This window comes from Macrobrachium rosenbergii, chromosome 27 (genome assembly GCF_040412425.1).
Source record: "Macrobrachium rosenbergii isolate ZJJX-2024 chromosome 27, ASM4041242v1, whole genome shotgun sequence".
Classification (NCBI taxonomy): domain Eukaryota; kingdom Metazoa; phylum Arthropoda; class Malacostraca; order Decapoda; family Palaemonidae; genus Macrobrachium; species Macrobrachium rosenbergii.
Window position 1 is genome coordinate 40,839,528 of NC_089767.1, and position 27,481 is coordinate 40,867,008.

General features: G+C 38.1%; 1 protein-coding gene across 17 annotated transcripts in view; it reads right to left on the minus strand.

Annotated features, from left to right (window-relative positions):
• The window catches only part of Hr4 (Hormone receptor 4), a 550,506-nt gene that overhangs the window by 40,991 nt on the left and 482,034 nt on the right, over positions 1-27,481 (minus strand). For 3 of the 17 annotated variants that reach the window (XM_067129661.1, XM_067129660.1, XM_067129659.1), the window contains exon 1: positions 20,883-21,107. The exons of 11 other annotated variants lie outside the window; for them this stretch is intronic. In XM_067129661.1, the coding sequence (XP_066985762.1) occupies positions 20,883-21,003 (121 nt within the window). In that variant the 5' untranslated portion in view covers positions 21,004-21,107. Of the gene's footprint in view, positions 1-19,581; positions 20,286-20,882; positions 21,108-27,481 lie in introns of those variants that run through there. 3 more of the 17 variants (XM_067129658.1, XM_067129657.1, XM_067129656.1) reach the window with 2 other exon arrangements.

Here is a 27,481-nt window from a genome sequence, read left to right on the forward strand (position 1 = left end):
AATAGGAGCAGCGAGATGAAGACGATGTTTCAAGGCTCACGAGGATGGGCAAAGCAGGCAAAAAAAAAAAAAAAAAAAAAAAAACGTGACGAGGAAGGAAAAATGGGTAAACGGGAATGAAAAAAATATAGGTAAAAAAAAATATAGGTAACGGGTGGTTAAGGAAGATATGCATCAAGTAAGAAAGCTGGGTAAAGGTGGAGAGAAGAAAGTGGGGTAAATGGGAAAAGTAGCTGAAATATAGGGTACCAGTCAAGGCAGAGAAAGCCTCTCATTATGTGAACGGAGGACCAGGAAAAGAGAATCGAATGAGAGAAAATAATTTTTCTTTATTAGGATTTAAATGAGAGAAAATATCCTTTTTGAAATTAGGAGTCAGATGAGGGAAAATAACCTTTTTTTATTAGGATTATAATGAGAGAAAATAATTTTTTCAAAATCAGGATTCAAATGAAGGAAATAACCTTTTTAAAATTAGGAATCAAATGAGAGAAAATAACTTTTTTTTAATCAGGATTTAAGCGAAGGAAATAGTCTTTTTAAAATTAAAAGTCAAATGAGAGAAAATAATCTTTTTATTAAGATTTAAATGAGAAAAAATAATCTTTTTGAAATTAGAAATCAAATGAGAGACAATAACCTTTGCTTGTCATCAGAACTTAAATGAGAGAAAATATCCTTTTTGAAATTAAAAATCAAATGAGAGAAAATAATTTTTTTAATCAAGATTTAAATGAGAGAAAATAACCTTTTAATTAGTCTGGATTTAAATGAGAGAAAATATCCTTTTTAAAATTAGGGATCAAATGAGAGAAAATAACCTTTATTTTTTAAATTAAGGCTTAAATTTAAGTTTGCCATTAAACTTTTGATATTTCCAGTGGGAATGTTTTCACAGCAATCCTTATGACAATTATACAAATATCTGTCTTAGGAGAGTACATACATTATACTTTTTAATGCCAAAAAAAGGTTTGAATATGTATCTTTAAAAAGTTACATACTGAAACTTGTTTGTATCAAAAAGCACTATGTGCTTATTCCTAAAAGATATATTCATCATCACCCTTTCAAGAATTACAATGATAATCATACCACTGATAATATATCAAGAATTTAATGACAATCTTAAATTTAAATCCTGATTTTGAAAAGGTTATTTTTTAAAGATATAACAGATCGATTAAAAAGAACGAATATATTTACACTGAAAAAGTCGTGATTTTGAAGGTTGAAAACTTCGTGATCTTTGTCAAATAAACAAATCTTGTCACTGAGAAAGTATATTATTATTGTTATTATTATTACTAAAAAATAGTTTACGCAGACCACTAAGCTGACTATAAAATCTTGATCTAAATACATAACAGACTGTCTGTTGAGGAATGAACAGACGGTCTGTTTCAACACCAGCCAGATCTTGGTTTTATACATAGGACAAATCGTGTTTCTACAGACATGTTCGTCTGTCTTTCTGACTGAAAAAGTTCTGACTTTACAGATTCAGAGACGGATCATATTTTTTTCTGTGAAAAGCCAGTTTTTTAAAGTGTTTAAAGCCGATATTAAAAATAAATCAGCTTTATTGCATATGCAATGATCGAACTGCTGGTAAATACAGGAAGTTAAGCTACGAAACACGCAGTAAAACTATGGCTTGCTTACAAGAGGAAGACCTACAGACGAACTTTTCTTAGGAAAGGTTTAAAATCTGGCGAGAGAAAAATTGACACTCAGTGAAATATTGATGTCGTGACAAAATAGTAAAAACAAAAACTAAACTCTGGACAGAATGTAATAGAGAGAGAGAGAGAGAGAGAGAGAGAGAGAGAGAGAGAGAGAGAGAGTATTTGTTACAGGAATTGGTTTGAGAGAGAGAGTATTCGTTACAGAAATTAGTTTGGGTTAAATATTTATGTCATGAGAGAGAGGTTAGAGACAAATTGGTTATAAATATAAGTCTATGAGAGAGAGAGAGAGAGAGAGAGAGAGAGAGAGAGAGAGAGAGAGAGAGAGAGAAAATATTCGTTACAGGAATCGGGTTAAACAAATTTTATGTCTATAAGAGAGAGAGAGAGAGAGAGAGAGAGAGAGAGAGAGAGAGAGTAGGTGTGTAGGGTGTTACCCCTCACCACTGGCAATTGCAGAGTGAAAGTTGCAGTGATGGCGATGATGATGTCACGGCTGACAGTGAAAACGCAGCAGCCACCGCCATCTACCTCCTCGTCTCCCCGCCCCTGTCCCCCCTCCAACCGAATCTCCGCCCCCTTCCCGTAGACACTAACCCCCACCCTCCCTCTTTGCCTCCTACCCTAAGCACCGCGCCGAGAAAGTTGCATCGGTTATAGCAACGCGTGTAAGAGAGAGAGAGAGATTATTTTCCCCTTTCTGGTGATACTACAAGTACTCATTACGCGTGTGAAACCGAAAGTGTCTTGTGTGGTATTATATTGCCTTACCGCAGAAGGAGAAACCGAAGAGTTTTCCACTTATATAATTATGTTTGCTTTCCAGACTGTTTATCTTTCTGTTTGTTTATTTTAAAAAAGTCTATGAATGAATGGGAAATATTATTAAAACGTTGTCGCTGAAAAGCATTGGTCACATTTGCGTGTTTGTATAAAGACATTTCTTGCTAAATGCTGCCACATAGCTTTTGAACAAACCCTGTCTCAACGAAACTAATTTCTACCTGAACCAAAATGATTGTGGATCCAAGATGTCGAACCATTCTTGTCAAAAGAAATACGAGATTTCTACTTTCAGAAATATGTACGTTTGTACGATTTCCACCTTCAGAAATATGTAAGTTTCTAAGATTTCCACCTTCAGAAATATGTAAGTCTTTACGATTTCTACCTTCAGAAATATCTATAAAAACCTCACCCTACAATCCACTTACGTTAAATCAATGGTTACTTTTCCTGAATTATAATTTCACCCTCAAATTATCCTATTCCAGCATGCCACCTTTCTCATAGATAATCCACACTTCACCTTATCATATCTGTTTCATTATGGATGATAAAAATAATACCTTTAACATCTTTCCATATATGTTTCATTATGGATAATAATAATACGTTTAACACCTTTCCATATCTGTTTCATTATGGATATAATAATACCTTAACACCTTTCCATATCTGTTTCATTATGGATAATATTGATAATACCTTTAAAACCTTTCCATATCTGTTTCATTATGCATAATAATAATAATATCTTTAACACCTTTCCATATCTGTTTCATTATGGATAATAATAATACATTTAACACCTTTCCATATCTGTTTCATTATGGATAATAATAATACCTTAACACCTTTCCATATCTGTTTCATTATGGATAATAATAATAATACCTTTAACACCTTTCCATATCTGTTTCATCATGGATAATAATCATTACCGTGATAAGTCTTTGTACACCTTACCTTCAATATCCCGACCTTCTTCTGGATTTATGGATAACGAATACAGGAAGTGCCCTGGACCAGGTCTGTGTTCTTGAAACAGATTTAGGTGAGGACAAGAACGAGAATACACCTGTGCGGATTTTTTTTTTTGGGGCCTTTTTATCTCACCTGGACCAATTAACCAGCGACCTTAACTTTTAGGATGCCTCCGCCTATATATCGCGTTTCAATGTGCAGGGCGTATATATACATCGCATACACTCATGTATCTATCTGTTTATATACCTATCTATGTATCTATGTATCTATCTATATATATATATATATATATATATATATATATATATATATATATATATATATATATATATATATATACATATATATATATATATATATATATATATATATATATATATATATATATATATATATATATATATATATATGGACACCAAACCAGACATGCAATGATGTGCATTCTTGGAGATGGATGTATAATTATATAATACCATTTGCATAAAATAGTGAAAAAGAAACAAAAAAAACAGAATGAAGGAGAAACGCAGTAAAACGAAAATTAAAAAATACTTTGGACGCCCGATCGCACATACCATTAAGGCTGGGCATAAAATACGAAAAATAAATAAATAAATAAATAAATAAATAGAATGAAGAGCAAACGCAGTAAAAATAAAATAAAAAATCCTTAGAAATCCATCGAACCCAATGACACCGAACCTGACGCTCGCCAGCCTGGGGCACGAAATACCCAGCAAGAAAAAAAAAAAACACTTCAGTCACCACTGCTGCATAGCTCCGCAGATCATGGAGGTCACATCGCATCCTACGTTGTCCATAAATCAGCAGGTACGTACAAAAGGGCGCCGCCCCTACATTCTCCGAAGAAAGGATGGAGCGGAGGTCGTCAGGCGTAAATAATATAAACAGCAGTTATTATGTGCCACGCGCTGTCGATAAGATACGATACTTTATGGACAGGAATGTCGGGTGTCAAATCTAGAAAAAAAAGTATTTGCCCTCTCTCTCTCTCTCTCTCTCTCTCTCAATTTTCGAGTAGGTAGGTATATGTTTTCAGTCCAAGATCTAAATGAAAGCGTCTCTCGACTCCAGAAAAATCAAATTCGGTTCTACATTGCCCCCGGGCATGAAAGGGGCAGAGGATGGAATGGCAAGGGAAAACAAGAGAAAGAAGAAAATACCGAATCCTACAGGTAAAATAGAGCAAAGGAGCGAACGTGACTTTGTGAGTGCCTATGCTAGCAACGAGTGAGAGATACCGCGAAGAAAAAAAAAAGGAGAGAGAGAGAGAGAAACAAACCAGCCTACGCCGGAGGAATATAAAAACCCAGGGTGTAGATGCGACGGCAAGGTCACTGACTAGATCAATTCATGTTACTTTATTCAATTCTGTGATGAAACGGAAAGACTTGTCTGAAATAATACTATTCTGGAGGGCAAAATGATTACTCGTGCGTGTGCCTCTCTCTCTCTAGGCCTCTGTACACTTACTTACTATACACAGTTAAGTCCGAAAGCATTTAATTATCCTGTCTTTGCACGCACGCAATGGAGCTACACCCCGGAAGCGATGCTAAAGATTTTTTTTGTTCTAGTTTTTTTTTTTTAAGTGACCATTCTCCTACCCCTCCTATAATAGCCGGTTCTAAGGGGATTGCGGCAGTAGCCTCCAGTTCATTCTAAATGTCAAGTGTTCCATGACCATTTAATCCATAAAAAAAACCGAAATGAGAGTATGTTTTTTTTTAGGGACAATTTCTGGCCCCTCACCCCCTTTCGACTTCCTCGACGGGTTTCAAGGCACTCGAGAAATTTGTCCATAACTCGGGAACGCTGAAAATCCTCGCAGGACTCTAAGTACAGACGGAAATCCTGGTCCGTCCTTGAGGTCTGCCTTTGGAAGAAGAACATCTTCAACGAGAGCGCTTCCAGACCGCAAACCTCCACCAAGGCTGAGCTATCTATCTACGCCAAGCAAAGGTCCCCTCTTCGACAAAATTCACATTCCTGTATTTTTTGTTTTTTTTTTTACTGAATATGCGTCAGCAAAGAGTAACTCACCTTGCGTCAGTTTTTGTTAACCCCCCCCTCCCCCCACACATGACTTCTTGTACAATCCTGTTAATTCAAAGGCGGAAAACAAGACGTAAGACAACCGATGCATATAATTTCTAATCTTAGAAAGAACCGGCACGTGCATTGGCACGTGTGTTGGGAGCAGGCAGCAGGCGGCAGCCATCTGCGCTCGCCCCAGAAGAACAAATGTGGGGTTAAACTCGCTTCGTTGTAAGGATTCTCCGTAATACGGAAAGGTGTTATACATAAGCAATGTCGGAAAAATACGGGGCGTGATACGGCGCGTGACGTTTCGCAAATAATTTCATTCTGCTCGGCCTTCGGCGTTCAAGAAACGCAGACGTCATCACAGATCTGCATCTTAATGAGAATGATACAATAATCCCGTCCACAGTTTCCAATGGCGTTTTCTTTCGGCGCAATTCTGGGATAAAGCGGTTTTACGTTTTCGACAGTTTCCGATACTTTGTTCGCTTCTTTTAAGCTTCAACGATTTGTCTAAGCTTTTTACTATCCTTTTTTTGTGATTTTAATTATTTTCTAAGCTTGTTCTTATCATTTTTCTTTTTGATTAATCATTCAACTGCTTCTTAAAGAAAAGTTCTTTCACCAATAATTGGTGCAGCGTGTTCCGTATTTATGTATGGTCATTCCCCTCCAAATTTTTTTTTGAGTTATGGAGCCTAACAAGCGTCACAAAATCTTCCTACAATTTCAAGGACCGCCCTCCTCCTTAACTCTTCCATCAGTTACCAAAAAGAAGAAGAAGCCTTTCAACGCTGACAGAAACTCCATCTACAGTACACAGTTCTGTTTCTCTTTCTCTCTAGGTGGAATTCTACTCTGCCACTGTAAGTTTGATGTTTTTTGAGGAAACTAACAGCCTACTGTACAGTACAAGTGTCTGTCTCTTGGAGAAATGCAGATAATGAAAAAGAGCTGAAGCTATACCTCCCTTGCATAATCTATCCAGCCACAGACTAAAAACCCAAGGTAAACAAATGAGAGCCCATCTAGGCATCTCGTTCCTAGGCCTAACATGGGCGGGATAGTGGCTTCTACAGCATACGCCTCTCTTTTTACTTCAAGGTGATGAGGGATTCAAACACGGAAGGAAAGCGCTGCTCCGAAGTGCGCATGCGCCGCCGACACACTGCGTTCAAACAACGATTCTCCCCCTTCCGCGAAACAACGTTCAACGATATCTGACCGATAAAATGAAACAACAGCTGGTATTAAAGTAACAGAGCAGAGTTTCAACGCGAATATGAGAATGACGCGGGAAGCGATGATAATGACACAATGTGGCCAGGACCCATCGTAACCCCCTCTCCTTACCCTACCCCCTCCTCCTTCTCCTCCCCCCTGACCAGGGCGAGAGAGAAAAGCAAAAGAAAGAAACGCAGCCCGGCAATGAGACTGTAAAACTCTCGCCACCAATCGATACGGAAATTGATCGCCAGCCCTAGTAATACAAGGTAGGTCGACTGGAGCACGTTAAAGGAGAGAGACAGCACTCGCTAGCTCGCGCGCGCGCACACACACTCACACACACACCCGTCACAGAGCGGGAGCGAATCACGTGGCTCCTCAGCCGAGTGTTCGGTGATAAGCAATTAATATTGCGTATATCTATACAAAAGGACTGGTGGAAACAGAGACTTGAGTTCGATCCCACAGAAGGGAATGATCTGAATCCTTTTCTGGGAAATACATTGTGACTTGGCTGGCCTAGGGAGTGAATTAAGTATGTGGTGGTTAGTCACTGTCGTGGGTCGCAGCCATAATTGGATAGGTCACAGAGTTAACGACCACATTCCAAGAGACTTGCTGACGACTGCGAATTTAATACCATTTGGAGTACCCAAGTATGGCAACCTACCATTGAGAAATCATAGCACGGTTGACCAGTAAGTTGCCAGGACACGACAGTGACACCTTCAAACTTGCCCAAACCAGTGCCACGTTCCATGTTCTCTTGAAAGTCATTACCATTTAAGGGTATTTCCTCTTCTGAGGGATTCACAACATTTAATTAGGTGTTCTTTTGCTATGAGACACAGAACATTGAAAATTGAATCGTTCTTGATAATACTACTTACAACGACTAGAGAAGCAGTCAGTCTTAATTGACTGGTTAAAACTAGCCTGATCACGCGCACAAACACTACATACACACACACATATATATACGTATATATCAGTGGTTCCAAACTTGCCTCACGCAACGAGAGATAGACAAGAGTTCAATCTCAAAGAGTGCAAGTGACTTGGGTCCATTTCCTTAAAAATCCATCGTGCTTCTGTTGGCATCAGTCGACAGTTGACTTATGTCTGTCGCTACTGTAGGTTGGAAGAGGGCATGGGGACAGTAACACCATCCCATATATATATATATATATATATATATATATATATATATATATATATATATATATATATATATATATATATATATATATATATATATATAGAGAAAAAAGAGAATAACATACAGAAAAATATATATTTTAATATTTAGCGAAAATGATCAAGCTAACCAATATACGACAAAAAAAGTGGACCAAAATAGGACAAAAATAAAAAAAGTGGACCAAACTGGGGAAAAAGTGGACCAAAATAGGACAAAAAAAGTGGACCAAAATGGGCCAAACATAAAAAAAAAAGTGGACCAAGGGTTCAGAGCGGAGTAAGTAACGTGCACAAAAGTACTTTCGAGCGATCAATAAGCCAAACGCGCAGCACACCTGTGGTGTGTAAATGCCCTACTTTTTCTTATAGTAGGTCGCCAAGGATATTAATGAAAAGTTTGGTGATGAAATCCTGGTGGACAGTGATGATGTCCGCATCTGTGCTGATAAGAGGATGATGATAGGAGAAAAAGATAGGAAGCAGTAACACCACCAAAGGATGGTGAAAGAAAAAAAACAGAGGAACCAGTAACACCATCATCACGAATAGTGAATACAGTGACCTTTAAACAGGCAAATCTCAAATCCCAGATGACGGACGATCTCAACACGAATAATGGATGATCCTTGAGAATTCGAAGATGTCTGACACAAGATTCCTAAAATCCCAATTACAACAACACTGGACTCCACCCCTGACCCACTTCGAGGGGAAGATGCTTCTGGGATGAAGACAGAGATATGTTAGAAGGAAGGAAATTTAAGGAAATTATACCACAGGAAAATGAAACGAAAAATATGCTATGAACACACATCGGAAGCGCAAAAAAAATCACACATCACAATAAAATTTAAAATTGTCACCAGAACGTTTTTCAAGTTGAATGGAAATGAAGATTTTACAAGAAAAAATAAAAAGATAAGAGGACAAGCATAAAAAGAGATACCAAAGGAAAACAAGAAAATAATAATTGAGGAAGAAAGAAAAACAAGGGGGGAAACAGTACCGATAACACGAAGAACTGAAAGATAGTAGACGCTAAAAGGATTTATGAAATGAGAGCGTCAAAGTGCCAGTGAAAATAAAAGCTAAAATGATATTATAATGGGAGAATGACAAGAGGAAAATCGAAATATGAAAAGCTAGATTAAGGCTAAACACTAAATACATCTGACGAAAGGTCAGAACAATGAACAAAGCAAAGAGAGAAAAATAGGTTATCAAACTAACAAAAATAAAAGTGTAAAGACAATTAAACTAAAATAAAAAATACTGATATAATACCAAGAAGAAAAACCTAAACAAGTAAAAACAAATGAAAAATCGAGAAGAAAACGACAAAAGACGTACAAAGAAAGGAAGAAGAAAAAAAGAAGAAACTTTAGCAATAAGACCTTCTTTTATGTAGCGCCCTGGCTCAACAGATAACCTGAAGTCATCATGTACATAGCAGCGCCCTTCAGACCTACAGGAGGCCGCCCCTTCCGCCCCAACCCTTTCCAGAGGAGCTGCGAAAGAGGAGTATGATATTAAGAGGCTAGCAATTAATACGGAGGAACTCTGCTCCTTTTAATCGACTCGGGACAAACAGTTAGTGATTGCCGCCTTCTCCTACGCCTCCTCCTCCACCTTCAGGAATCGAACTAACACCCATCAAAGACTAGAGGAGGAGGAGGAGGAGGAGGAGGAGGAGGAGGAGGAAGAGGATGCGAAAGTGGCTAAGGCTTTGGTGTGGAGGTAGTGGCTGGCGGCGGAGGAGGTGGGTGGCTGATGGAATCACGTGGCAAGAACTGTGGAAAAAGTATAGAGGTCGCCCAAGTGGGATTATTCCCGTCCGCGTCACTAACGCCACATTTTTTTTTTTTTTTTTTTTTTCTCTGGCCCCATTTGGCATTAGAGCCAAGGACTTGGGACCTTGGGAGAATAGACTTTGCTGGCTGAAGTATACCTTAAAAGACAGACGTGTCTTGAAAGACGCTGGATACGGACATATCTTAAAGACACGTTACAGTACATTTGCAAAGACGTCATTACGATATCGACATACAAAAGCTTAAAAAACGCAAATCATATTGTTTCTAAAAACGGTAATGTCTCAACCAGTATTTTCATATGTTTTATGATTGACGTTCTTCATATGTAACAAGGGAAGTTTATCAAATTATCTGATAATTCAGAAGAAAATTACTTTCAAGATTTACTTGGTTCTACGCTGACAAACTTTCCAGTGTAAAAAGGCAGTGGGATAAGTGATCTTCAGTCCATGCCAAGATCAGCTCGGCATAAAAAGGAAATTATCTGGGAAAAGATCAGAGCATAACCCAAAGGAAGTACAAAGGGAATTCTTAAAAGCATGACTTGGCAAGAAACAAGAGTCAACGGATTTTGCAATCTTAGACGCATGAAGAAACAGTTGTATAGTACACTGGAGAGAGAGAGAGAGAGAGAGAGAGAGAGAGAGAGAGAGAGAGAGAGAGAGAGAGAGAGAGAGAGAGAGAGAGAGAGAGAATCTACCTCGCTGCTGATACTAAAAGTACTGACGTACTGACATCTGTGAGACCAAGTGTGCTATTGTGCCGTAAATCTATAGAAATTCATTATTTCATCTTTTCAAGTCGTTACAAAGATAACTACAGAATCTCTCAGATTTGTTAATACATCGAGTAAACAAGTAATGACAGATCTGATTCATGGCAAACCGAAGCATCTACAGTAAACGACTCTGGGAACACGGGAGAAGATTAGGTTAAATACAAGTCCCGAAATTCTGAAGAATTGTAACGTGGGGATTTTGACTCCCATTTTTCTGTGACGAAACAAATAAATTTCAGGAATATTATGGTCATGTGTAGAAAAAATAATTCTTTACATTTTCTGAATTATAAAAAAAAACACTAAAAGAAATTTATCTGCAATCTCAGACCAACCAATGAAAAATATCGAAAAAAATCTTTTAATAACAAAAGCAAAAAAAAAAAAAGACCAAATTATTTATTTCCCCTCACCAACAATTTTCTTCTAAGTTTATTTTGAAATGAAAATGGTTAGCTTCACCGAGGGAAAAGAGCAAAAAGTTTCGGAGTTAACCAGTTTGAAAAGGGCGAGCTTATTAAAATATTAAAACGAACTTGGCTTCCTCTACAGATTTCGTAATTAAAATCGTGTTTTCAACCACAGCTTGTTTCCAGTTCCTAGAATACAAGCATTCACAAGCGCACACACACACACACACACACAACATTATATATATATATATATATATATATATATATATATATATATATATATATATATATATATATATATATATATATATATAAATATCATCTCTCTGTCTCTCTCCCCACTCACACACACAAACAAATACACACATACATACATGTGTGTAACAACATATATATATATAGACACACACACACACACACACACACACATTATATATATATATATATATATATATATATATATATATATATATATATATATATATATATATATTAAAACTGAAAAAATATGACTCAAATACCACGACATCGACCGAATCTTTTCACAGAGTTTCCAGAGTTCAACGGGTATATCCATCAAGTATATTATATATGCAAGTCTACTAGAGAGAGAGAGAGAGAGAGAGAGAGAGAGAGAGAGAGAGAGAGAGAGAGAGAGAGAGAGAGAGAGAGAGAGAGAGAGGCCACTGCCACTGATCACCTAATTTTAGGATCCGAAAGAGTGCAAAAACGTCACGGAGAGCGAAGCATTCATTGGCGCTGACCTCAATCGGAGAGAAGGAGAGTCTTATAGACATTGATTAAGGAAAAGGAATAGAATGAATATGAAACCACGAATAAATAAAAAAGGTAATTAAAATACGTGAAATTACGATGAAAACGACGATGAATGAACGAAAAGGTACTAAATAGTAAGAATGAGAAGATAACTATTATCGGTGATCGGCTCTGAAGTACCATGATAAAGGTGGCAGTTTGGAAAGGAAATAAAAATATACGATCACCATTATCATTATTCGCTATTTTACATGATGGTGACGACTTGAAAAGTCAATGATTTCACTGCCGTCATTAGGATGGGCCGAATTGCGGCAGTAATGATGATTCCAGGTCCATTTGCTTGACAAATGCCAATCGTATCGAGAGCTTAATGCGTTTCAAAGGAAAAATTATCCTTCACTTTTACGGAAGTTTCCAAACCGAGTCTCTCTCTCTCTCTCTCTCTCTCTCAGAGAGCGCAGCACAGAAATCTAGATCAAGTCGGTTCAGAAGTTGCTGAGATTAAGTGTGATTCTTACGACCTGCATATTCAGTGTCACGGCCGAGTGACTTGAAAGATGAAATTATCGACAGATAAACAATTTACAATATGAGAGAGAAAACTCATCTGGGAAATTGGCACCTCACTTACTCAAAAAAAAGGAAGGAAAAAGAATTACCAGTAAATTTTTCTGTGCACTGAAAAAATCAGCATCTCGAAAACACAACTAAATAAACATATTTCTATGCACTGAAAAAATCAGCACCTCGAAACAGAACTGAATAATCATATTTCTATGCACTGAAGAAAATCAGCACCTCGAATACAGAACTGAATAATCATATAACATGACAGCCGAATCACAATCTCTCTCTCTCTCTCTCTCTCTCTTTCTTCAAACCCACCACGAAGAAGAAGAGGAAGAAGAAGAAGAAGAAGAAGAAAGAAGAAGAAGAAGAAGAAGAAGAAGAAGAAGAAGAAGCATCATGACAGCAGGTACACGTGACCTAAAAAACAGTTCCGTATGTTCATCAGTCATGATGCCCCTGTCGAGGGAATAAGGAAAATCTCGAGTTTTCTGTCCAGAGAGGAAATGTCACGTACGTCGTAAATAAATAGCAGTGAGGTCTCTAAATAACGAGACCAAGAAGGACAGTCATGTCTCGAGGTTCCCGTAAACCTATTGCATTTATAGGTGAATTCTTATGGAGGGGTATTGGGGTTATGAGAGAGAGAGAGAGAGAGAGAGTTTTCCTATTTAATGGCTTAATGCCGCAATAACCTTTCATATAACAAAATCACTGAAAGTGTTGCAAGTAATGAAAAAATACATAAACAGGTAAAAGCCTTTACTGAAGGAAAAAAAAAAAATATCTACTGAATTAGCACAAATATATGAGGTTGCGACACTCACACACATCAGGTGCGCAGAAAACAATAGAGTTAGAGAGAGAGAGAGAGAGAGAGAGAGAGAGAGAGAGAGAGAGAGAGAGAGAGAGAGCAGTTGAAGGACTTCTTAATGTCCACCGAGTCCCTCTCTCTCTCTCTCTCTCTCTCTCTCTCTCTCTCTCTCTCTTGGAACTAGACAGGGCAAAGCTTCTTGCTTACTCAGCAAGCGTGACAGACCACGTGACTCCCATCCAGCGGAATACGTAGGAGGAAAAGGAATAAGGTTGTAATGTAATTAAATGCTGTAAATAAATAACGATAAGGTAATCTTGTTCGGGAATAAGGTTGTAATGTAATTTAGTGCGGCGAATGTGTATAATGTATAATGATAAGGTGGTCTTGTTTTTGTATGTACAGTGGGATGCGCGCAGTTAAAACAATTCTAAGCATTATGACAAAAGTATTCCATCGTTCATTAACATAATTTTCTCCATAGGACTCTCTCTCTCTCTCTCTCTCTCTCTCTCTCTCTCTCTCTCTCTCTCTCTCTCTCTCTCTCTCTCTCTCAATGAGAGCAGTTAAATCAATTCTAAACTTTAGGAAAAAAATTATTCCTTTGTTCAGCAACAATTTTCTCAATAGAATCTCTCTCTCTCCTTCTCTCAATGACAGCAATTAAATCAGTTCTAAACATTAAGAAAAAAGTGTTTCATTGTTCAATAACAATTTTCTCAATAGACGTCTCTCTCTCTCTCTCTCTCTCTCTCTCTCTCTCTTTCAATGAGCGCAGTTAAATAAATTCTAAACATCAAGACAAAGGTATTTCATTGTTCAATAACAATTTTCTAAACAAAGCTCTCTCTCTCTCTCTCTCTCTCTCTCTCTGTAAAGGCGCATATATATATGCAGAAAAGAGAGAGAGAGAGAGAGAGAGAGAGAGAGAGAGAGAGAGAGAGAGAGAGAGAGAGAGAGAGAGCTTAAAGCAAGTGCATAAGTAAAACGCCTACGTACGAATGACCCCAATTTCAAAAGTAGTCTTCTTAGGAAAAAAGGAAGAAGATCGGGCAATGTATTCGTGCCAACTAAATTATCTCATTTGCCTCAAGTTTTATTTTCAAATTCAGATCGGAAATCAATTTCGAAATGTTCCCAAACTAAGAGGACAATGGAATCTGCAAGTTCATCTCTGCCAATTGAGCTTGACCTGGAACTGCGAGCGATGACCTAAAACTGAACTGTAAGAAACCAAAGGATCTGACACTCTGGTAGCTGGAGACACCTATGACTCCGTCTTCGTAAAAAGACAGTTTCACTTCGGCTTCTTTTGTATTATTGTGATAAACCTCCTAACAAAAACGAGCTTGACACTAGTCCATAAACAAGCGTACCATAACCAGGATCCACACGGAAGACTTAGTCGCTTATTAGGCAGGTGTGAAATAATATTTCAACTCAACTCTTTCAAGCGGAAGTGGTGGTCAGTCACTTGTTGATAAAATTCATCAAGTGTAAAGAGAATCGAAGATAAACATATATAAACGAAACCAATTACTTCATACGCATCTCGATACTCGACAAAAAGATCGGTTTGAAAATCGATGACATTGGGATGACTGATTTCAGGTGAGGAATGAAGACGGTCCCTGAAAGGCATTTGATTCATTCAGTAACCCACTCAGCTGTTTCATTCATGATCGGCAACTCTGTAAATGTTCTTTACAATAATGAACATCCGTGAAAGGAATAACCAGGAAGTCCATTTATCCTCATCTGTTTCGAGTCTTGATTTCTTCTTCTTCCTTCCAGTTGAATGTTAATCATATTGCATGCGGCCGAGATTGAGAAATGCAGGAAAATGTGGATCTTTCTGGAAGGTCACAGAAGAGGCCGCGAGAGAGATGATAAGGAGTGTTTGGTGAGAAGGGGGTGGGGAGGGGGTGGTGATGAAGATGGGGAGGGGAGGCTGGCTTTTTTTCTTCTAATTTCTTTTTCGACTTCTTTTCCCCTCTTCTTCACACAACGAGTATCATTCAAAACGAAGGAGACTCGAGAACACAAAGGAAGAGAAAGAATGTCTCAATACAAGGGTGTGGTGGCGGTGGGGGAGAGGTCATGTGCTACAAGACGAGGAGGAGGAGGAGGAGGAGGAGGAGGAGGAGGAGGAGGAGGAGGAGGAGGAGGAGGAGGAGTCACAAGGAGCAAGATGATGAAGATGATAAACAGAAAGGAAGGAATCACATTTTCCAATTATTCTTCCAATTATTCCCCCCTCTTTTCCAGCGAAAGTGATTGGGAAATACTCCTCCTCTTTTCCAGCAAAGATGATGGGGAAATGTCCCCCTCTTTTCCAGAAAAGATGATGGGGAAATGCCCCCCTCTTTTCCAGAAAAGATGATGGAGAAATGCTCCCCTTTTTTCTAGAAAAGATGATGGGGGCAATGCTCCCCTCTTTTGTAGCAAAGATGATGGGGGAAATACTCCCCTCTTTTCCAGCAAAGATGATGGGGGGGAAATACTCCCCTCTTCTCCAGCAAAGATAATGGGGGAAATGTTCCCCTCTTTTCCAGCAAAGATGATGGGGGGAAATGCTCCCCTCTTTTCCAGCAAAGATGATGGGAAATGCTTCTCCTCTTCTCCAGCAAAGATAATGGGGGAAATGTTCCCCTCTTTTCCAGAAAAGATGACGGGGAACTACTCCCCTCTTTTCCAGCAAAGATGATTTGGGGGGGGGGGGGTATTCCTTCTACTCTCAGCAAAGACGAACACGAAGGCTTCAGAAGAATAAGATTTGGCAACCACCCTTGAATGCGATCGTAAACCTTTCGAAATACTTTTCTAATCTTCATCCATAAGTGCCCCGCAATTTCACCCGAGACGAGTGACTCCCCCTACCCCTATTTTCCCGTGGGTGGTGACACCGGAGACCATTGGTGGTGGCGGTGGTGGGGAAAAGCCATTCTCTCCACCACCACCAACACCGTATATCTGCTGGAGTGACATCACTGAAGCAGAGCGCTCTCCGATCACGTTTTCTGACACGCTACAAGGAAGGTAGAGGGCCGCTGGCTTGTCAGCGGCGACAGCTACGGACGACCCACGGCTTGCAGGAGGAGCTCTCCTCTCTCTCTCTCTCTCTCTCTCACAGGCTTCTTACTCTAGGCGGTTTATCGTTTCAATTTTCTTTTTTCTAGATACCAGTCTACTCTTTACTTCTCTTGAAGTCTTGGATAAAGGAATTACATCTCGTTACAAGAACTTTGTCACCTTTGCAAAATATAATTCTATAAAAAAAATAGTTCATAAAATCATTATACATTTTAAAAGCAAACTAATGTCCTAACTCAACAGGTATACTAAGTAACAAAACCAAAATGCAATCAAATAAATTGCATCTCATTACATGAACTTAGTCACCTTTACAAAATATAATTCTATAAAAAATAGTTCATAAAATTATTATACATCTTAAACGCAAACCAATGTCCTAACTCAACAGGTATACTAAGTAACAAAGCCAAAATGCAATCAAATAAATTACATCTCGTTACAAGAATTGTCACCTTTACAAAATATAATTCTATAAAAAAATAGCTCATAAAATCATTATACATCTTAAACGCAAACTAACGTCCTAACTCAACAGATATACCAACTAGCAAAACCAAAAATGAAATAAAAAAAAAATTTGAAAGACGAACCACGAAAAAAACTTAAAATTCCTGTAGAAGGGTGAGATGCGAAAGGCACCGTTCATTAATAAACAGTCAGGTCCCACATCTGACGAACAGCTTCCTGTCCTGTCGGAGGTGTCTCGTGCCAAGGGCCTTGTAAACAGCGCCGGTCAATGTCCGCAGTACTGTGGACACATAACCCTGATGTCCAAATGTTGGAGCAAGGAAGGGTATAAATTGTTCTTGCTCTCTCTCTCTCTCTCTCTCTCTCTCTCTCTCTCTCTCTCTCTCTCTCTCTCTCTCTCTCTCTCTCTTCCTATTTACACAAAAGGGATTATATACATACATACATACATACACACTATATACATTAAATATTATATATATACTGTATATATATATATATATACATTTATGTATATAAAAGTGTGTATGTAAATATGCATATGTATGAAACACCACTTCTTGCTTGTGGGTGTTTGATGTATAAATCACGTGTAAGAGTGATTATAAACATGTACACACACACACACACACACACACACACACACACACATATATATATATATATATACACACACATACATACACATATACATATTTATGTGTATGTGTAGCTAATGAATACTAAACGCCACAAAAAAAAAAAACGAAGAACAACCAGATTAATAGACTAGTTACATAAACTGAAGAGAAATTTACGGAAACTTATGATGACCTATCGCCAATTTTACTTCCCTGTTAAAAACTCGACCAAAGCAACAGAAAACGCAGGAGTCACAGCTACGCCGTATGGAAATGAGTGCTGGGAAAGCCTCACGGGTTATCCCCAGATCTATATGGGGAATTTTTAAACGCTCGGAAGGAAGAATAATACGATTCAGCTCAGTGAAAAAAGTTGAGTGTATCTTAGTTTAACAAGACCACTGGGCTGATTAACAGCTCTCCTAGGGCTGGCCCGAAGGATTAGATTTATTTTACGTGGCTGAGAACCAACTGGTTACCTAGCAACGGGACCTGCAGCTTATTGTGGAATCCGAACCACATTATGACGAGAAATGAATTTCTGTCACCAGAAATTACTTCCTCTAATTCTTCGTTGGCGAAAGTCGAAATCTCGGCTTATATAAGAAGTTACATTAATCAAATTTCCACTTCATAAATACAATCCCCATCAGGCAAAAGGAAATATTCTATAAACATGCTTAGTATAACCACAAACTAGAAGTTACAATTACTTACCAACCATTTCTGGAATCGACTGGACTCTGTATCACTATTAAAAAGGCTACCACTTGGGTCATAAGTCTCATTCCCACTTGGCTCCGGAAATCCGTATCGTACTTTGTACCCCCATTCCTTAGATTTTCCTCGACTCAAGAGGCCACACTGACTTTGGTCTTATTCACGTCATGGTTAGTTCCAGTTTCCTTCGTGTGTGCATGTATGTATGTATGTATGTATGTATGTATATATATATATATGTATATATATATATATGTATATATATATATATATATATATATATATATATATATATATATACACACATACCTATATACACATAGTCTTCATTAATAAATCAATACAGTGTAAGAGGCAGGATTATCATTTTCATGAATATAATAAAATCTTATCGCAAAAGTTAATATGAGAAAGATAAAAACTACATCAAGTGTCCGCCTGGGTAATATAAAGGCACTACAACGAATTTCGTTTTACATCGTCAGAGAAAAATTAAGACCTGTATATCACACACACACACACACACACACACACACATATATATATATATATATATATATATATATATATATAGAGAGAGAGAGAGAGAGAGAGAGAGAGAGAGAGAGAGAGAGAGAGAGAGAGAGAGAGAGAGAGAGAGAGAGAGAGAGAGAGAGTAATACACAAACAACGTTCTCTTTTACCCTGGAAACGAATTTGCTGATGAGATGCTCTCAGCAGATATAGATCACACCTTCAACAGGTGTATACATCGCATAAATAACTCAGGCGTACCAGGATGTGGATAAAACTTACAACCAGAGAGGCCACTGCTCTGGGAAGAAGAGAGAGAGAGAGAGAGAGAGAGAGAGAGAGAGAGAGAGAGAGAGAGAGAGTTTGTTGAGGATGCCCAAATGTCCAGTAATACTTCAACGAAGCTTTCCACTGATAAAACTGCTGTGATGACAACAGTTGCTGGAAAACTCGATTATTGGAGATAATCTCTCTCTCTCTCTCTCTCTCTCTCTCTCTCTCTCTCTCTCTCTCTCTATATATATATATATATATATATATATATATATATATAAATATATATATATATATATATATATATATATATATATATATATATCGCTAAGTCATTAGCTATGATGACTATAAAATTAATCCACAAATCAGTACAAATAATAAATAGAATTTTCTTAATCTAAACGAACCGTCACCTATCAAATAAATAACAACAAAGTCACTAAAATTAAAACCTGTCGTGGCAAACCTTCAGTGATGTGGAAAAAATTAGTGTACACAAAAACATCGGAAAATATGATTATTAAGATCAAATTCCTAATAGCTGGAAGACCGAATCCTTTTTAAAAAAAACTCGGCACAGGTAATTCCTGTCAACACAAACTCACGAAACTAAATTCACGAATACTGACGATCACGAAAACAAAACGGAAATATCGGTCCGGGAGACCAGAGACACAAACACACACACACAAACGCACACTTACACAAACACTTCACCTGGCGATGCCTACTACCAGAGTTCTTGCGAAGATCTGGCCTGCTGCGATACTAACCCTGGTTGGAGAGCCTCTTCAGGTAGGTGATGGCCCTGGGATCCATCTCGTACTTGTAGGATATCTGCTGCATGAGGCCACCGACCTTTGAGGGAGTAGGACTCCGGCTCCTGTCCCTCGCTCGCCTTCGGTGGTTCATGACCGAAGGGAACCGATGACCATAACACGGAAAAGGGGAATCAAAACGACTTGTCCACCGAGGTGGCGGACCTCCTCGCCAGCGAGCTCTTCGGAGCAACGTCACACGTCTCTCTGGTCACTCTCTGGGCGTCCATTAACATGAGAAGGCGAGGAAGTGAAGGAGAAGAGGGGGGTGGAAAAGACGAAAAAAAAAGTGTCTGTATCTTACGAATAAGTCAAGAGAGAGAGAGAAAGAGAGAGAGAGCGATAACAACGGATACACACACACACACAGTAGGGGTTCTCCGGTTCGAAATGATCGCAGACTGAGTTAACTGAACGAAGTCCTTCACGGCATATTTTTTAACCGTCCTTCACACCAAGTCCAAGATAATATACTCTACGTGGCCACCACTCACTGCACCTTCTGCTATACAGCCCGGGCGACTACGGCGCTGATCTCACTTCATTCATAAACCACCTGGTTCTTTCGCCTACTTGGCTGGAACAAATGTTCGGGGGGGGAAACTGTCAAATGGCCCGACCCGGAAGTTTTTTATGCATGTATTATAAATCGGGAACAACTGTGGGAGAAAATGGGTGTTATGGGCTTGGTATTCCGAGGGAAACACAGGGATAAATAATAAAAAAAAAACCTCTAACCGATTCTGTTGCTGAGTTTTGTTTCGACTAGACTTGAAACTCGAGTCCACTATTTCCACTGGTATAAAAAAAAAATTAAGTTGAGAATTGCTGTCTGTCACTCACTTTCGACTGGAAGTCACAATACGCGAGACAAGAGTTAGAATATCACAGACCACCCAAAAATACAATATACACTGCCATGTAATGTCATTCAGCTTTTATACGACAGGGATGTTCGCAGAGTTCTGGAAAACGATTTCTGAAAAATTGACCCAACGCCAGCGGTAACTCAAATATATATATATTTATATAACACCACAATTTTTTTTTTTTCGTACATACAGGTGCAACATTTCATTCTTTGACTCTCAGTCAAAACATCGCTGGAATGCCTTCCGGGGTCATAGTTCATTTAAAACAGAATAGAAACAGAAAAAAAAAAGTTCAGTCACACTTTGCAGAAAAAAGCTCTTCCCCCAAAATGGTGCACACAGACGCAAACAAGTGAGCAAGAATTCCATGAACAAAAAGCTCACCGTGCCGATGTCGCTTTAGACTGTGGGATTTACTCTTGTGGTAGGAAGAAGGCCGGTATTCGTACGGCCTGAGGTATTCCTTCGGGAAATATCCTGACGAGGGGCTCGTCGCTGTCAACATGTTGGCGGCCGGGGTGAAACAAGAACGGGAGAGAAGTGGAGAGATGAAGGAGGGTCCTGGGACAACCACCCTTCACTACCGCCAACCACAGGTGACTGATCCCTCTCTTACTCTTTGCCGAGCTACTTTGCCCCAACGCGCCTCTCTCTCTCTCTCTCTCTCTCTCTCTCTCTCTCTCTCTCTCTCTCTCTCTCTCTCTCAGAGCGGCCTGGTGGTGGCTAGGGAGTCACCTCTCCCAACCTCTCTCTCTCTCTCCCACCCCTTTCCAACACACTCTCACTCACTCTCTCTCTCTCTCACGCACACATTCACGAACTCACTCAAACGCGGGGGAAGATTCCCCTCGTTTGCTACTCGGCTCCCTCAGCCTCTTCTTCTTCTTCTTCTTCTTCCTGGTTTGCACAATCGGTTTCCTACAGTCGGAAACCTCCAGCTTTCAGCAACCTGTAGACCTGTAGACCTGCAACTATAAAAAAAAAAAGCCTAAAATTGAGCCTACGGAGTTTCAAAGCGCTTGGAAAGAGTCAGCGACGCTGGGGGACGAGGGGAGATTTGTTCGCCGGGCTGACGTCGGCATCTCGTGCGCCTACACGTGAGGGGAGAGCGTGAGAGAGAGAGAGAGAGAGAGACAGAGAGCAGGCAAGCTAGCCTAGGTAAGTCTTAGAGTCCAACCCCACGTGGGAATGTCACGCTCGCTCATATTAGCGATGTAATCCTTCTTACTACACGCACACACACACACACACACACATACATCGGCCATTCCTTACCAGTACGTGACGATCAGGAACGACAGACGTAGGCCAGTGAAAATATGCCAAAGAAGGAACAATCAAAGAAAGCTTAGGAGAACCGAGAAAGCAAAAGAAACAGTTTTTATTTATTTTTATTTTTAAAGATCTAAGGCTGAGAAGACTATTGGTCTTATTAGAGTGAAGACTTGATTTGAAGTAAGCTTTAATTAACGACTGAGTTTTAACCCACGATTCCTCGGAATTTTTATGGGGACTGTGAGTGAAACAAAATTTGAAAATAACTGTGAAAAAACAGCGAGCATGAAGCCATGTAGGAACAGCGAGTACAGGGGGTAAAAAGAAAATGCTTTGTGACCATATTTGAAAAATTTTGCTTGGAAAAAGAAACTAACTTTGCGGAGCTTATTTATCTAAAATTAACCACAACCTGAGGTTAGGGAGAATTACCAGGAAATGGCAAGCCGCTAAAAGACGCAGATTTTCCATCTGCGGGACGAAAGACGTTAAAAGACACTAAAAAGGCCATCTTTTAGAGAACAGACACAACCGCGCCGATTAAATATAGCGATTTGAAAGGGGCATAGAGGCAGTTTAAAGGAATTTAGAGAAGAGAATCAAAATCGGAAAATGTCTCACGTGGCAAATTCAGCAAGTTTAAAAAAAATAAAAAACAAAAAAGAAAACTCATAAGTTAACCTGGTAAGCATTACGTGGCGAATATCAGTACTACAATCAATTACAAAGTGAGGAGATGCGCTTGTTTCTATGTAAGGAAATAGCGGTAGAAGGAGGCGGAATTTATTACGTTTTAATTCTACAGGTATTAGGAATTTGTTCAGCATATCATGACTTGACACTGTCATTTACGTGTTAGTATATATATATATATATATATATATATATATATATATATATATATATATATATATATATATATATATATATATATACATATATTCACACATATATATACAAACATGACGATGCGCATGACGCCCAGTCTACGAGTCAACGACCCCTAAAATTAGCATTACTAAATACGGAATGCCAGATTTAGCCACCACTTGCACAAATAGAACTACACCTGCTGAGGTCAGTTACCGTTGTGGCAGCGTAAACATCTGTTCCTTACACACATGTGCCACAGTTCCTCACACACACACGTGTCACGGTTTCCGAAGAGCCGTTCACAGGGGAGGGGAATGTAAACATCGATGCGCCGTAGGACAAAAGGTCGATGGTCGGGCCAGTGAACGCACGTGAGGGGTGGGCAGGCATATATGGGGTAAAGGTGGTATACCGACGAGGAAGTATATGTTATATTCATTACGTATGGTCATGGGATTGCTGGGCATGTTCGTGGCGCGATCACATACCACTTCCTAATGCGTGACCGTTATCAAATGCGATCACTGTGACTTGTCCAACACTTGAAGAGAGAGTACAGAATGTATATTCAATTGAAACGAGTCATAGGAGTAAGATGTCACAATATATAAGTGGAAACTTTAAAAACTTTCTTGAAAAAAAAATTTCAATTGAAACGAGTCATAGGAATAAGATGTCACAATATATAAGTGGAAACTTTAAAAACTCCTTTAAAAAAAATATACGACAATCAACAAGGGTTCAAGAATCTATTTGGGTAAGAGGCGTGGCTGTCAAAATTAGACGAGACACATTTATATGAGGGTGAACAGTCTTACGGCGCACAAACCAGAATAGGTTAAAAGAGGCTAAAATGAAACAGGTTTAAGACAAGTTCGACTGGAAACGTAAATGATTAAGCGATCAGGGGGGGAAAATAATGATTAATATTAACCTCATGTCATCCATCTTTCACAAGTGTAATGTGGCTACACCAGAGCCAGGAGCCAATTACCCAAAACATCAAGACAAATGAGAACAGGATGTACGCTTAAGCAGACTGACGAAAGATCTCCCAGTCTCACTGGAGATTAAGGACAGAAGTAAGACGAGCAGATAGAAAGGACGGGAAACTTACTCTCTCGTATCTATTATATTCTCTCATGTCCTCAATATCAGCTCCGACCAATCATGGTAATGGGACTCTCACTGTCTTGCATTCCTAAGACAAGGATGAAAATACTCACTTAACTGCAGTGCATCTTAGCTTTCACGTGCTTTCACTACTAACCTGCAAAGAGAGAGAGAAGTATATGTGAATATCACAAAATATTTTGCAAGCATTACAATTAAAGAGAGCTAATCTATTTACGGATATAGAGGGCGATGCCAAGGAAACGCCCACTATTTTCACTAGATTTTCATTGGCCGGAATAAGACGCTAATGAACTTTATTAAAAAAATGGCGAATTTTTTAATCAATTTGATTTTCTAGAATAAACCTGACGGTCTTAACTTAGAGATAATCCTTCTATTCATAAGTTAAGAACCAGGTTTGTTCCGCATATAAACAAATATAAAATTTTTTAGTCATTTTGTATTTTTCATAGCTAACAAACCTGCTGTCTTAATTTATAGATAATCCTTCTATTCATAAGTTAAGAGCCTTTGTTCTAAATATCACATTTTTAAGTTATTTTGTATTTTTTCATAGCTAACAAAAACCTGACTTAACTTATAGATAATCCTTCTATTCATAAGTTAAGAACCAGGTTTGTTCTAGATATAAACAAATATCAATTTTTTTAGTCATTTTGTATTTTTCATAGCTAACAAATCCTGCGGTCTTAACTTATAGATAATCCTTCTATTCATAAGTTAAGACTCAGGTTTGTTCCGCATATAAACAAATATCAAATTTTTGTAATTTTGTATTTTTCATAGCTAACAAACCTGCGGTCTTAACTTATAGATAATTCTTCTATTCATAAGTTAAGACCAGGTTTGTTCCACATATGAACAATTAGAGAGCTAAAACATGTATATGAGAAATATATTGCTACAGTCCACCTGAAAAGGTGTTTCATTTACACCACCGTTAATGCCGTATTATTCAAACTCACTTCCCACTAACTTCGCCGTCATTACACTTTAGATCACATTATAATGAGACGCAGGCTATTTTAACTACGCATCAATTAGCGTCCCGACATACGAAATGAGTCAGATCTCTATTAAGTCATTCTACGGCGATTAAAAAAAAAAAACTCACTTTTACCGAACGTCAAATATAATTAATGCGATCTTTTTCTACATCTGTAAACTCTTCAAACTTGAAAATGCGATCAGATGCTTTGACTTTTATTTAACTTTGTTCATCAAAAGCGTTCATTGTTTCTTTTATATAAGAAATCCGGAACGGTTCAGATATGAATGACTGTTCAGTACTGGAATAAAGTATAATTAACACAGTCTCACATGATAAGGCACGTGATTATATATATATATATATATATATATATATATATATATATATATATATATATATATATATATATATATATATATATATATATATATACACAAACACACACACATGTAAATATATATATATATATATATATATATATATATATATATATATATATATATATATATATATATATATATATATATATATATATATATATATATATATATATATATATATATATATATATATATATATATATATAATGTACATATATACATACATACATCCCTAAAAATCAAAGGACTTCTGAGGGATGATCAAACCGAGGAAATGGTAAATTCAGTCGGAAACGAAATATTCAAGCGTGCAAATAAATACTTATGCAACCAACAAACAAAATGTAATGAACACAGTCCAGCTGAGTTATTATTCACTTATCACGTCTCATACCAATGGTTAGAGAGAGTTTAATTCATCAGAAAAATTAGCCTTTCCGGAAACAACAACTATGGAGCCATATTAATATTTGTAAACCGCCTGGAAAACGTGGGCCTACGACTAAAACCTGTCTCCCCCTACAAAAATAAATAAATAAAAATGAGCCGAAGTTTCTTCGGCGCAATCGAGTTTTCTGTACAGCGCATAATCACGGCCACCGAAAAGAGATCTATTCTTTCCATGTTGCCAGACGCACGATTATGGCTAACTTTAGCCTTAAATAAAATTTAAAAAACTACTGAGGCTAGAGAGCTGCAATTTGGTATGTTTGATAATCGGAAGGTAGGTGATCAACCTACCAATTTGCAGCTCTCTAGCCTCAGTAGTTTATAAGATCTGAGGGCGGACAGAAAAAGTGCGGACAGAAAAAAATGCGGACAGAAAAAAGTGCGGACGGGAAAAGGGCGGACAGAATAAAATGCGGCCGGACAGACAGAGCCGGCACAATAGTTTTCTTTTACAGAAAACTAAAAAAGGAAATTTTTTCCTATCCACATAACAGTAAAGAGTCTTGGGTCATCCTTATCAGTCCAGGATACCTCCTAGGGGGTTGGGGGGGGTCTTTGGGTGACCTACTTGATAAGAGGTGGCACACCTACTAAATACAGGTTACATGGCTACAGAGAGCGGAGGGAAAGGAACGCAAATTGTAACATCAGAAGAAGAAAAAGAGGGGCAGCACTTCTTGCTGTTTTTTTTTGCGACAATATAGTCAAGGTTATTAATACTTGCATTTATTTAAAGAAGACATAAAATTCATGAAGAATTATAATCGCTCAGGCCTCTACTTAGGGACGGTGAATACAATGAATACCCTATAGCCAATCTCCACGTTCAAATCACTATTGATTACACATATATTCATAATAATAATAATATATATATATATATATATATATATATATATATATATATATATATATATATATATATATATATATATATATATATATATATATATATAATAATGTACACGTTAATATACCCAATATGTGTAAAGGATTCATTTTTGATTCAGCCTATTCAAAACGTCTGGGGCCAAGAATGCTATCTAGCTTTCCTCTAAGATCACAACTCCAAACACAGCAGTTTGAAAGTTTGAAACAGCTCTTATATAAAAAAAATATAAATGAAGTTCGTGGTCACACCCAAATATGAAATTGACCAATCCCTCAAAAACAAAAGGAAGCAAAAGAATCTAGGTCACTCCAGCTACAATAAAAAAAAAAAAAAAAAAAGAGGACTGAATATACATAAGCATTACGGGCACTTCCTGTCAGGTGTCGGCAGATCGCAGCCAGAAATGACGAACAGTCAATGAAATAAATGAAGGAGGGAAATAAACACTCGCCTGTTCCAAAGCCTGAGGGCTGGTAAGGACGAAATGTGCACATAATGGAGAGACAACGTGTTGACAAAAGGAGAGAAAAAAAAGAGAAAAAAAAAAACTCCCACCAGCAGCTACGCAACGTCATGGCGTCGTGTCACGTGGCCTCCAGCCAGGTGAGTTAATGACTAAATAAATCCTCATCTATAAATCGATAGATCTATAAGCTACACAGCCGTTTCGGCAACGGGATTACTCCAATTTGAATGCGAAGGGGTAGGTTAGGTATGCCGCATTTAGCCACTCTATATATATATATACACTATATATATATACATACATATAACGCAAGAACTGACTGGTACAAGTAATTAGTCACTGGACACCTCTGGTCATAATAACCGTGAAAAATAATAGAAATAAGGAAATGATAAATAAGTATAGATAAATAACAAATAATAGACTAAAAACTGAATCACAGACAGATAAGAAAAACAAAGTTATGTAGGGGCGAGATACGCATGAAAAAATCCAACGACACCACTAACTGCCCATACA